The sequence below is a fragment of the Morone saxatilis genome, unplaced genomic scaffold, assembly GCF_004916995.1.
Source record: "Morone saxatilis isolate NCDOM2014 unplaced genomic scaffold, NCSU_SB_2.0 Contig15, whole genome shotgun sequence".
Taxonomy (NCBI): domain Eukaryota; kingdom Metazoa; phylum Chordata; class Actinopteri; family Moronidae; genus Morone; species Morone saxatilis.
The window spans coordinates 10334837-10348838 of NW_023339707.1; the positions used below are offsets into that span (position 1 = coordinate 10334837).

Sequence of the window (14002 nt, forward strand, 5' to 3'; positions counted from 1 at the left end):
AACCCAACAGCTGATGGTACAAATGAGATGAACTTACAAAAGCTTCCGAGTTAATGTATAATCATGATAAAGTGGGTTTTGCAACATGAGGAGGTACAGCTCATCTACTCTGTCTGAAGAGAGTTGAATGTGGGCTCTACTTCTGAAAGGCTATTAAAAGAAAAGCTTTTGTGCGTTGCAGACGGTGAAAGGAGGATACTCAGAGACCAGGATTGAGAAGAGGATCATAATCACAGGAGACGACGATGTAGACCAGGAACAGGTGGGCTGAAGTGATCAAATGAACTGTGGATGAAACGGTAAAGTGAAAAGAACCACGAGCATGGTAATTACTGGTTGTTGATTTTTGGTGTTTTTGGACATGTCTAGTTGTTGGATCTTTGTAGGTAAGAAATTGTATTAATTAATTTCTAATTGTCCATTCTGATTCTTTATTAATTTGGTACTGAAAGTATTTATAATCTGTATTTTATTTGAAACACTTAATATCATTTGAATTTAAACATTGCCATGCCAAAAAGTCCTAGATTGGAATACATTTTAATATTCATATATTTTGCAAAATTAGCCAACCTCAGATCAGATCAGCCTACTCCAGACATTGAATGAATACAATAAGTGGATAAATGAAGTATGCAAAGAAAATCCACTGTTCTTTGTGAGTATTATTGTCATTGTTGGTAAATCTAGAAATTTATCTTTTTCAATTAATTATTTGACTATAAAATATTTATTAAGAAATGCCCTGAGGTGACATCTTAAAATGCCTAGTCAACCCAAAGATATTCAGTTTACAATAATATATGACAAAGAAAAGCAGCAGATACTCACATTTGAGGCTGGAACTAGAAAAAGTTTATTTGAATTGTTGAATTGATTTATTGGAATAATTAATGACATAATTGTTAAAAAAAGCTCTATTTGCAAGCATAAAAAGGGCCGCACAATGTCTTTCCCAGCGTGGAAAAAGCTTTCTTTCTTAAACTGAAATTGTGTTTCAGTTTTATATCATTGCATAGGAACTGTATGTAGTTTTAATCCATAAAACAGAGAGCTCAACCAATATCTTTAGATAGTAAAAGAAAAGTTGTATGTGTGTTCCTGTGATTCATTTTAGACAAGAACCACAGTTCATCCTTTCCTTGCAGGCTCTGGCTATAGCAATACAGGAAGCCAAGCAGCAGCATCCTGACATGCAGGTGACCAAGGCAGTTGTTGTCAGGGAAACAGAATCGTCCACTGAGGATCGACACTGTGCATCAGAGGTACAGGGTGCCATCTTGACTCCAAACGATAATATCTGACCAAGATTTAGCCTCACAACCCCTCTTTTGAGGCTGAGGGATTTAAGGTTGACCATCTTTCCTTTCTTACCTGCAGTCCTGATTTCCTGAGACGAGAGTGCCCCCCTTTGGACCAGAAGTGTCAGTGCCCAACTTGAAATTGACACCCACCATCCCTACTGATAGACTACTGCCAGTGGGGCTCAAATGGAGCCTCTTATACACATTCACACACAGACTTTTTTGTTTCATTCAAACATTCACTATTGAAATCATTCATTCAAGAAAGTCTTTGGACGTCCACGCAGCAAAAAAAGAGTAAACATCGTTCATGGTCCTTGATTGGTCGACAATATGCTACCAGAAATCCAAACATCTGGAACAATTAAAGAGATAATCCAACTAAATTCCCTGCTAACCTCTCAGGGCCTCTATATTCAAACCACTTGCTTAAGTATTCCTCAAAGGGAATTAGTGCAGTAGGGGTTTGTTAAAATAATCTGTGCACTCGTTCACACTGTAGAATAATCCATGGTCACGTGCCATGTTGGTACCTATCCCATGCAGAAAGCATCATTTAAAAAACAGGAATATGAGAAAAAAATGTCATGAACGTCATCTTCTATGTCTGTTCCGCTGTATTGAATCACATGAATCATCAGATTCCTGCTGTGTGTGCAGAAAAAACCTCCTGTGTGTGCTTACACTTTGTCAGGAGAACCCATTATGTGTATACATGTGTACTGTTAAAGCATCCAGTGAAGCAGGGTTTATTGAGAGCCGGGCAAATTCTACTTTTTAGTTTTTACTCTTGCATAACCAGTCACCATGAACAAATGAGCTTCGCCCCACCCCCAGATCACATTGACTAATGAGGATGCACTGAGTGGAAAGCATCATGTGTCCTCCGGTGGTGTTTATTCGATTGTTTGTAAAGAACCAAAGTCGGTGCTAGTCTGATCACATAACTTCCATCTCTGTTTCTACCTTAAAGATTTTACTTCTGTAAAATGTATTTTACCATGATGTGTGAGTGGCACGTATGAAAGGATATGATTCAAGTTTCCTCCTCATAATGGACTTTTCTGTGTACGTGTCTGGACACTAGGAGCTATTAATACCTGTATTTATTTAAATGGTGGCGATGTAGTTTCTGAGCATGCTGATGTTTCAGAATGAGCCCAGTTCCTCTCCTTTCCCAGCCTTTAGATTTGCTTTCAGAATTCAGCTGCTTAGAATACCACTTTGGCCATATTGTGTAGAAAGTACATAGAGTAGGCTCGCACCCTTGTTCAAGTCACAGAATGGGCTGCTGAATCAGTAAAACTAGTATTTGAGATTATGTTTGCATGATAATTTCTTGCATTATTGGATTGTAATTAAATAATATGGATAGTAACTCATAAGGAGGATCGATCATGATATTCAGGTTAATGAAAGAAATCACAAAGATGTAAAGGCCGAATATTTCACAATCACACAAAATCTGAGCTCTGACATGTAAAAAAGGAAATGAAGCTTCCTGACAGGAAATTAAGGTTTTTCATTAGAAAAAGTGGGAAATATCAAGTGCATAATTCATTCAGTTTTGTTCATTCCAAGATCCAGTGACAATACAATGGCTACAGTTTCCTCCTTCAGTAACAGCCCCTTTAACAGTTTCATCTCATTTCAAACCACTGGTGCTGTTCAATATCTCTGACATATCAGTTTGCTTTTAATTTAATTTCCTGTAAAGGAACATGAAGTAGGCCTGTCGTGCCTGCATTCAGTTTTTCCATCACTGTTTATTGTACAACAAATTGCTTTCATCTTTCAACATAGCTTGCAGAAATGCTATTATGCATCTGAGCCCTTCCAGTACTCTTTCAAGCAAAATACAGTGTTATAAATAAACTATACAGTAGGAGCAGCATCTCGGAACTTGTAGTTTTGTGTGATCTGGTACATGAATGTTAGAGGGATGCCATAGACATGTTGTGTGCCAATTAAGGTAGCGGTCAAATTGTACAAACTCTGATTTTGTATGAAAAAAACTTTATATGAACAAGCTACTTTTAATTAATGTAGTGCCAGAAAGTCAAATCCATAAACTTGACACGGCAAGGTTTCCCTTTAATTATGGTGTGTTTAACATTACCTGCAAAATTTCTGTCTCCTTGCAAAAGTCCTATTTTATATATAAATCAATGCAAGCTGCTGCAAGTTCACTCAATTAAGACAAAAACAATGTTAAAACTGTCATGTCAGGTTTATGAGGGTATCACTGAGGTATAACTTTGGCTTTCGGACACTAAACTTAACTGTCAACGTTCACATGTGTAGTGTAATTCCCGTTGTGTTTCATATTTAGGTTCCAAAATCCTTTAAAGTGATGGTTTAATCATGGATGTGGGTGTCAAACTGGAAGGTGGAAAAAATAATAATAATGCAGACATGCATACCTTGTACTTTATATTTGGTGCCGTTTGGTGGATTGTGAAGATGTAAAGTAGTTAATGGACATGGGCTTGATGTACACTAGGGGGCACCCGTTACCTAAAAGAAGAGAGCTTTGCGACAACATCGAGCATACCCAGCTGAAATCCTTCTCACCTTTCTTCACTTAGCGGGGTTAAACTATTCAAATCATCCTTGGATCAACCTGTAAGGTCAAACGTACCTTCCTCTGTCCAGAAATGCCTGCTCATGGATGTCTGACAGGTAATAAACAGACTGTGATGAATCACAGACATTTGTGGCTGTGGCTGAGACACCTGGTGCCGAAGTCTGATTGGACGACCTCTGGCTGACCCTTAAACCTAGCCCTCTCCTCTCTGTACAGTGCCCTCCTCCTCCTCCTCCTCCTCTTCCTCCTCCTCCTCCTCTACAGCAGCTTCATCTCTTTAGCTCTGCTGCTCTCCATTGCTTGGTGCTGTGTCTTTGTTGTACATTGTACTTGCATTCCTTCGAAATGAATAAAGAGAGAGAAAAAAAAGAATAAGATGTTTCACGTCTGTTTGTCTTTTAGCAGCTGGTACGTGCGCGTATACTTGTCCTCTAGGCCCAAAAATTAAATGCAGCTACTGTATTTTTCAATCATGAAAGAAAAATACAGAATAAAATAAGGGTTTGGAGTTCTTACAGATCTACAGTTGTGTGCAATTTTTGATCACCAAAATGTAATTGTTATATAATGTAGATAAATTCTGTAAAACTCAGATGAAAGAAACAGCATATAAAAAAAAGAAATCAGCACTGATGTTCTCCTCCCTGGGAGAGCAGTGGGTGTGAAGGACACCAAACAAATCTAAAGAAGAACGACTACAGGCGTAGCTCTGAAGATATCGATTGCACTCTTGAGTATCTGTTTTCAAAATATTGATCGCAAGCATCAATGGAAGCAGAACAGAGAAAAAAAGTGCTGTTTTTTCTCTCTCGCTGGTGTGATTTGAAGGGGTTGGGACATAGTGACAAAGCACCGAAATGTATTTACGACAAAAAGGCCTAAAGAGATTAAAATTTACATTCTGAAATTGCCAAGTGGAGTCCTGATCTTTAATTGAATGGAATACTAGAGCATGACATGCAGTCGATAGCTCTTGTGAAGAGAAATAGGCTAAAACACAGCTGCAGGATATATTCTGTTTAACCTTTAACTAGTTTATATACTCTTTCCCCCCCAAACAATATAACAATAATTCTATTATATATAATAACAATATCTTCCACAAAGACACGCTTAAAGACATATATTTTGCTTGTTGAGATTGCACTGTGTAGACCTATTATCATAATTAATGAAATAAAATTAATGTAATGGACCAAAAGTGCAACTTTTATATCAAATGAATTAAACTGTAAAGGTTTATCCTTGAGCTTGGAAAAAGTAAACAAATATCTTACCATGAGGTCCACTTACTGGCTTTTTCCATAGCAAACTCCATCTGCTAAGTAAGACCATAAGAGATTTACTTCAAATAGCCCGATGAGGCATGACTTCTTGGCCTCTTCTGACATCAAAGAAATAAATGAGGAAAATGGCATTAGGTTTATTAAAAGCAGGTTGATCCATTCAGACATCCTAAGCAACGTAGGTACGTACACTGGCCAATCTCATGCCAAACAGCAGCTGACAGTAAAATACCATCCCTACCTTGTATTAAGCTATGTTAGAAAAGTTAGTAATCACAGCTACTTGTAATGTATTACAATGCTCATCATGAAAGACATAGGAGAAAAGGCATGTTGTTTCTGAGCCCAAAACACCCAAAAATATGATCTAAAAAGTAACAAAAGTGAAAATTCTCAACATAGTGTACAGTAAGGTCAGTTATTCATAAATTATAGTATGAGTGAGCCCAAATACGATGCGGATAAACACAGGAGGAAAATAAATAAAAGGTCTCTTGAATAATAACAACATGGATAATAATCATAAGACTTAAGGCTCATTTGGGACCTGAGGATTTCATACATACAGTGTACAACAATGTGGCTCACACTGCTCAGCGTGCCTTTGATACACACTTATGGATGAGAGAGGAAGGTAAGACATCAATTAATCAACACAAGCCTGCTGTTTACAATGGAAGCCATATTGGGGTGTACACGTTGCATTTTCTCACAATGATACAACAGGTGGAACTGAACCTTGTTGGCTCAATACCTTTGGTTACAGTCAGTTTCATGGCAACTATGAGGTTTAACGTAAAAGCATGAATAAAATCCAGGCTAAGTTACAAAGGTCCCAAATTCTGGTGTTTCATAAAGCAATGAGGCTTAGCTCCCTGTTTTGGGCAGGGATATGTAACAGTTGGTTTTCCTTCTCAGACAGTGCAGGAAGTTTCCCAAAGATAGTCCAAAGAGAGGAGGGAAATGACTTTGCCCATTTATTGTCTTCAACCAAACTTAAATACAACTTCAGTCACATAAAAATGAGCAACATTAAGTGCTTTTGGTCTCCTCCATCCCCAGGTAAGATAAAATCCCTTCATCAAAGACAAGAAAAGTTCAGAGGTAAATACATATCCGTTGAACAGAACCTGCACAGTCCCACAGAAAAAAACAACGTATTCACATCCTATTGTGCATCACACACCACTGGGCCTCCAAGGTTAAAACCATATGAGAATATCCATTGGTCAGAAGGGAGCAAAGAAAGAAACATCTTCAAAGAGACTGCAGTCGAGTCATGTCCTTTCAGTTTCATAAAAGCAACTTCTGAAAGCAGCAGTTCCTTTCAGTAACGCCTTTAGAAAGGTGGAGGAAAAGAATCCTCCTCACAAAGAGATCTTTGTAGAAAGAAGAGGAAAGACACAGTAGGGTAGGGAAGGGAGCAGGTGGAAATGCGGCTGTCAGCCTATGGTTGTCTTAGACCTGCTGTTTCTCCTCTTAATAAGCAGCTGTTGTTCCTGGTTCCTGCAGATGTTTGTCATAGTACAGTCCTGGCTGTGAGCATTAACGCTGCGAGGTTGACCATGGGAAATGCAGACAACTCCGGGGCTGCACCTACAGCTATGGAGCCTGAAATACATAAACAAATCAAAATCCAACATGTGTTTGTTCTTGTGTTCTTAATGTCTGGTGTGGTCTACAAATGTATCAGAAGGTCTCACGTCAATTATCACAGGAAGAAAAAAAAAATAAAGTGAATAAATTGTAAAATGCATCCAGTACGAAGAACTACAGTGTGGTGTGAGTACACAACTGTATCGCTAGATGGCACTAGTGCGCTGCGCTCAACTATGGGCAAGCTGACTTTCAAAGAGCTAGAGATGTGGGGTGGGAACAGCAACAGACACAGTTTGATTAAAAATAAATATCCACTCCTAAACAGCTGCCTCCTGGCAATATTCATTGCATGTCTGAGCCCGTTAAGTTGTTTGATGATATATATTTATCAGTCTGTGGATAAGAGACTGTATTTCACAGCTAAACAACAGTAAACACAATGTTTATACTTAGCTTCAAACACAAAAGGCTTATTTGAAGACCATCTGACACTTTTCTGATTTGAAAAAAAATCTCACAGAAGCTAGAGAGATAGCATTTTATCTACAGGAAGCAGCCTCAAAAGACCAAAATGCAGTGCACCTACAGGACATGTTTACAGTACTAGAATATATTTTTACACTAGACATTCAGACTTTAGTCTGAAGTCAGCAACAACATTACAGTCTTTATCTGGGAGTTCTCAGAAATCATCTTAAATAGAGGGAGAGGTAGACGAGAGAGGCTGAGGAAAAGTTCTATTCCACATATGCTCAAAACACTAGTGCATACAGTATGTGTTTGCAGTTAGAGACTCAGCTCTGAATTCTACACTGAATTCATGTGTCTTGCAGCGATGTCTCACAAATGGACACTGATATCATTTTCATGTTTCATGTCTCAGCTCCTGTCCCACCTGCTATCTTGGGGATGGTAATCTGGCGGCTGCTGCTGCCTTCTCCTCCCTCACTGAAGGGTTTAATCTGGATGACGTAGTCCTGGTTGACTGGCAGTGACAACTCCAAGGAGGTGGTGTTAGTCTCTACCACACTGGGACGGCTGTGTTTGTCCTGGCTGTACATCACCTGCAGGAATGAGAGGGGAAAGGTGCTAACAGTGTGAGGCATGGTGTTAATAGTGATGGGAGGCAGTATAGTTTCTTTTCCCCCCTTTCATTTCCCTATACTTTGTGGACTGGTTTTCATTGAAAGGAGGTGTGGTTAAGCTTTGTGGTGACGAAATTGCGTCACTGGTGTTATTAGGACACGATGAGGTTCAGATGTGGGAAGCATGACAGTTGAATGAGACTGCAGGTCAGACCAGCCAAGAAGAGCAATTGCTCTGGAAGTGCGACTCGTATACCACAGCTTCCCACCTTTGTCCAGCTCATGCACTCTTCTGTGGAAAACCAGCCATACCTTTATTATTATTCTTTTTTTTTTTACCAGCCAACAACCAAAACAAAAAAACTGAACTAGGACGGCACTTGCCACTCATGGGAGCTGAGAACAGGGCTGGCAATGGACCCAACAACAAACCTGTGGAGTTTGTAAGATACGTGGCTGTCTCCAGATCTCGAAAACCAGTTCACCTTATGTAACTGTGTTGGACCGTTTTTCAGCTGCAGCTCGACTCTGTAGCTGTGGATTTATGTGCCCATTTTATTATTTAGCCTAACGCCTAGGGTTATCAAGGGATTGTTATTTGAAGGAAAATATTGCAAGGCAATTTATGGAAGACTTAAAAACTTAATTAATATGCAACTACACATCAAGTCACCACAACTTCAGTATGAAATAAATATTTAAGTTTAAAACTTTAAAAATAAGTATGAAAAAAAGAACATGGCTTGCTGTACTTTTTAATTAAATGCAGTTTAGATGCTTCCTTACTTATCAACAAAATCAGTGCATTCATAAATATAAGCGCAGTCAAAAATAAAAGAAAAGAAAACAGTGCACTCATACAGAGTAAATGGACCAAGTGACAGGCTGTCATTTTCTGTTAAGTTACAATCTATAAAACCATTCACTCGTCAAAGTGGCAGTCAGTCCAGTTTAAACACTCTAAGATGGAGAAGTGTAAAACTCTAAATTTTTATACCTTATATCCTGTGACTTCTGACTCATTCTCCAGGGCGTGTACTTGGTCCCACCTCAGGATAACCTTGGAGTTGGAAGTGTTCCACATGATTTTGACCGGAGCTTGACTGGGCGCTGGAGGAGGAACAGGAGGGAGAAAAACAACAAGCGACCCTGTCAATAAACAGTTAAGTCCAGAACCAACTCAGCATGAAGGAGATTTCTTATTATCAGTTTAGCATCCCACTGTTAGGAGTGAGCAGTGACTCGAGGAGTGTGTGTGTGGGAGTGAGAACAGTCTTATGTCTGGCAGTTCTTGATGGGGAAGGTTAGGGAGAGTGTGTAACAGATGTATTATACCTGTGATATTAATTTGTCTTAGCCTGTATGAACGTGAGATGCTACACATCTGTCACAGTGGAGCACTGTGTGATGAGTTGGCCTCCGTTTTGTTGGAATCTCGTGCTCTGCAAGCACACGCCCAAGGACGCACATGTATACGTTTATTGTCATGTAGGTGACACAGACAGAGAAAAAGGTGAAACAATACAAAGAGGAATTAACTAACAGCTATGGGGAATCTCAGCGGGAGATGTCTGATCATTTTTCAGGTAAGCCTGCATGTCAAATCGCCCAGTCTGACCGTGAATTAAGCTAGAATTTACATCAAAGATATGCCATGTCTATCACATGAAAGAGGGGTTATATGATGTCCCTTTGTTTCACGCTGTTCAAAATGGTGAAACGCCCAGAAACAAAACACAACAGAAAGGTTGTAAAAAATGTTTTATGATTGAAGAAATGAATGTAGAAATAGCAGTATTTTTTTAAAGATATTTTTTTGGCATGCTTGCTTTTATTTGGACAGTCAGTGCAGAGTGTGACAGGAAATGTAGGAGGAAGGAGAGGAGTGCGGTGATGTAGCCAGGAGTGAAAGCGTGGACATTGCAGTTACCTTTAAGATGCTCTTAGGTAGCAAATATTCTTTATACTTTTTATACTTTCACTCTACTTGGTGAAACATTTTTGGTTAAATAAAATATATACTAAAGGCATCATGCACCTTTTGCCAGAAGAAAAAAAAGAAAAAAAAGGAAAAGGATGCACAAAAAGACACAAGCAGTCCCATGTTGGGAGCCCTTACGTGGTTTCTTGGTTGTGACATTCACTATGCTGCTCTGTGGACCCACTCCAGCACTGTTATAGGCCCGCAGGGACATGTAATAGGTACTGCTGCCCTCCAGATCCCTGATGAGGACTGAAGTCTTATTCCCGACTGTCCTGATCACACTGGCTGTGTCCTGTTTATGCTTCTCACCCCAGTACTGCAGCTATAAAACACACAACAAATACACAGATTATACTTCTTCAGCTTGCATTTGATTTGATACTACTTTAATTTTTCCATCTGTAAATATTGCGGGCATTCATGCTTGAGGGCGTCATCATGCTCATATACTTTAGTTCATGAATGAATAATTATATAGGCAATAATACAGAAAGGTCATCGCATTGTTCACTAGCTGTTGGCACCGTCCTTTGCACGATTCTTATTGTGTGGGCAATGTGTTAGTTTGACCTCATAGCCCAGGATGCGTCTACGGTTGTTGCTCCAGGGCAGTGGCTTCCAGGTGACCTCTACTTCGGACGCTGATACACTCTTCGCCCTCAGCCTCCCTGGAGCTCTGCTGGGCTCTGAAAGGCACACAGGATAGTCAGGATAAGGAGGTGGACACCGATTCACTACTCCCACGTCTACAGTGTGACTTATTGACTATACTGCAGCTCCATCCTGAGCTGAGTGAGTGCTCCCACAGAAACTCCTGGAAAAATATGTTTTTCACTGGAATTTGTATAACCCAAAAGTATGCCATGATAACTTTACTTGGTGGTTTTACACAATCCCCAGTTGTGGTGTCTGTAGCAGGTTAGAAATACATTCAATAAAACTGCATAAAACTAAAAATAATAGTGGAGAGGTGCTAATCTTAACACATGTATTGTCTTCACAAGTATTTTGTGAATATGTTAATGTATGAAGCACAGCAAAAAGTTGCCTCTGTTAAAATTTCACACTTTTGATGATGTAACTGTCCAAAAACTTATTTAATGACTTCCTTTACATGTTCATATTTACAAGACATTAAAGAATAAGATGAGCGTGTTTGGAGAGTAACCAGGCTTTTTTTTTTTTTTTTTTACAATTAATAAACCTTTGGAATAAAAAAGTAATTACCTTTCAGTGTTTGTGGCCTGCTTTTCCTGATAAACAGATATTATTCTGTGTAAGCGCCAAACCAAAACCTGCTCAAGCCACCACTGTCTGCAAGTGGCTATGAGCCATCAGTCCATCCACTCAACAAAACAATACGGTTCCAGAAATGTACTGATTTCTCTGTGACATTAAATATTCGAATACTAAATGAGAAACAATTTAAGTTTGTTTGTTTTTTATCATTATTATTATTATTGATATGCTTTATCAGACTGTAGGTGAGGTTAGATCAGATTAGATTGAGAAAGCTGTCTCAACAGCAGCAAACAACCTAACAACAAAATTTCCATTCAAATAATGCTGAACATTGTGTGAAAATGTGTAACATCACCTTTTTCTACAGCGATCCTAGTAAGAAACTGATTGAGCAAACATGTTTTCACAGCCTTTCAAGGTGTTTGCAAACAGGAATTTTAGATTAAATCCATGCTACACAGAATATTTTCCAGTCTTCACTTTGCTACAGCACCAGAGTTGCTGGTCCACTTGCTGTTTGTTCATGGCTTTGCTGCAGTGGGTGTTTAAAATGACAACTACTAACTGGAATTAAAATTAAAAAAAATATAAAACTGATCAGTGTGTAACTGTATAAGAGTTTTCTTCTTGTTCTTAAAGTTGAATATTTGAGCTTCACTGTGCAGATTGATGTATGTGCAGAGCTTGACATTAGAAGGATGTTTTCACATTCATCTGCTGAAAGTGGGAAGTTTTTTTGTGCTGATTTTAAGGGCATGATTTGTGACATCCCAAATAGTTTGGAAGTCAACCCTGGTCCAGTCTGCAACTTATACATAAGTGTGATGTAGAAGCTTGAAACCTCCAGCGCACAAACACTGAGAATGGACTTTACTAGGAAGTTGAAGGCCTCCTGTGTTCAACAGGAAAACTTATACATATTTATAGATTCTGTTATTTTTGATGAGGTAGAAGGAGTAGAAGCCTTTTTAACAATTGAAAATTATATATTGGTGGCAGAACACACATTACTGTTCCAAGCAGACTATTTGTATTTGTATATGTATTAATATACAATTACTGTATAGTTTTAATGGTACACACCTTCCTCCGCTGAATAGATGGTGGTCACTTGACTAAAAGGGCCTTCTCCCTTGTTGTTGTAAACCCCGACTTTAACTTGGTAAGGGGTGAAGGGAGGGAGGCTGTCATTCCTGAAGACATATCTAGAGGAATCTGGGGAGGTGACAGCAGCCTGCATCCAGCCTTGTGACCCAAGTGGGCGGAAAGCCACCACATAGCCGAAGCCCGGACCGCTCTGCAGCTCCTCAGGAACAGGCTGAGTAGGTAAAGAAATGACTCAGAGGCATGACTCAAGATGACGATCTTAAAGATATTAATACCTAAAAGAAATGTAGCTATGCACGGATTAGGGCACTTAGAGGAATAGTGCTGAGGGTGGTACTGTACTTGCGAGCCTTGCATGAACTCTATCTGGTTGAGTGCTTTTATACTATGCAGAAAAAAAGAGAGGCATCCAAACAGAGCTGTGGAGTTATTCTTTATACTTTATGTTCTAATTTCACATTAAAAGCAATTAACAACCAAGATGAAGCCAGAAATACTGGACGATGCAACTTATACCAACATTAAGTGTCCAGGTCAATATTTCACTGCAACATTTCATATACAGTATGTCAAAATTATTGTGTTTTTTAAATTAAAATCCATTTCAGTTATGTATTTGAATGTAGCACATTAATACAAATTCATTAACATCCACTCAAGCAAACACATAAAAAATTTAAAGTTAGAAAGTTCACCTCCCAAGTGATGACTAGCTCTGAACGTAATCCACCGCCACCGTTCACTCTGGCAGGAGTCACCCTGGGAACTAACAGATCAACCGTAGTGTTAAGTATCTGCAATTCCAAATGAAAATATGGAGTACTGTGTTGCTCACCATTACATGGAAGGAGTTGTTGGTATTTTAACATTTTCAAGAATTCAGCCTTTCCTAAATTAATATTTTAAAGAGTAATTCACCGATTTCACATTTCACGCCTATAATGTCGGACCGGCAAAACTGTCCGACTAAAGCTGCCGGGATCAATACCTTTGTTATAAACTTAGTTTGTTCACATGTTGTGTGCCCTGAGGAAGTAGAGAAATACACTAGTACAAAGTTCAAAGTTCTTTGAAGGGATCTAATTGACTTCCTGAAGTAGGATTGCTCCACATATAGTGTGCATAATTTGCAAATAATTTTTGTCACTGCTGGCAGCAAAGCTTCTGATACATACGCATTTCTTTGGTGCGGGCCTTTTTGGAGGGTTTGCTGGGTTCCCCTGTTCCAATGCTGTTGGATGCCAGCACTCTGAACTCGTACTCCACCCAGGGACTCAACTCAATGACAGTTGCTGACAGATGCTTCCCCCCGAGCAGCTCAGGAACTGAGAGACATCACAGAGATAACCTTTCATCAAAGCCCTGCGAGATCTGCCACTGAAAGTTAGCCATGCTGGTGATGTGTTATTTACTGTCTTTCCATGTGTGGTGTTTGAAAAGGATACCAGTCGCACGTCCCACGCACTCTTTACTTTACTTTCTCAATAAACTTCACGTTCACACAACTTACACACAGACTGTCAGATGAAACCAACCTACCAGTGGTAACAGCTTGCCACCCAAGAGAGAAGGGCGTTCTGGCCTGGATGGTGTAGCTTAAAATGGGGCTGTGGTTGTCCATCCCGGGTCCCCAGGACAGAGAGACAGTGGTCTCAGTCATCTCAGTCACCTGACAGTCCACAGGGGGGCCGGGGGGACCTGGAAGGATGTTTAGTCATAGTTCACTCACACAGGATGATACATACTCTAGAGATTAATGAAGACAAGAGGCAGAAGAATGGAAATACAGAGTGGGTGCTTAGAGCTGA

General features: G+C 39.5%; 2 protein-coding genes across 2 annotated transcripts in view; one reads left to right on the plus strand and one right to left on the minus strand.

Moving 5' to 3' along the window:
* Positions 1–4228, plus strand: part of si:dkey-178k16.1 (band 4.1-like protein 1) — a 38622-nt gene extending 34394 nt beyond the window's left edge. Inside the window, exons 22-24 of the mRNA XM_035655831.1 lie at positions 182–262; positions 1149–1265; positions 1381–4228. Of these exons, the coding sequence (XP_035511724.1) occupies positions 182–262; positions 1149–1265; positions 1381–1386 (204 nt within the window). The 3' untranslated portion in view covers positions 1387–4228. The remainder of the gene's footprint in view (positions 1–181; positions 263–1148; positions 1266–1380) is intronic.
* A 1085-nt stretch (positions 4229–5313) lies between these two features.
* The window catches only part of cntn3a.1 (contactin 3a, tandem duplicate 1), a 64064-nt gene continuing 55375 nt past the window's right edge, over positions 5314–14002 (minus strand). Inside the window, exons 14-22 of the mRNA XM_035656787.1 lie at positions 13734–13892; positions 13370–13519; positions 12890–12960; positions 12171–12405; positions 10416–10531; positions 9981–10167; positions 8859–8971; positions 7672–7840; positions 5314–6788 (exon numbers count right to left, since the gene is read on the minus strand). Coding sequence (XP_035512680.1) covers positions 6697–6788; positions 7672–7840; positions 8859–8971; positions 9981–10167; positions 10416–10531; positions 12171–12405; positions 12890–12960; positions 13370–13519; positions 13734–13892 — 1292 coding nt within the window. The 3' untranslated portion in view covers positions 5314–6696. The remainder of the gene's footprint in view (positions 6789–7671; positions 7841–8858; positions 8972–9980; positions 10168–10415; positions 10532–12170; positions 12406–12889; positions 12961–13369; positions 13520–13733; positions 13893–14002) is intronic.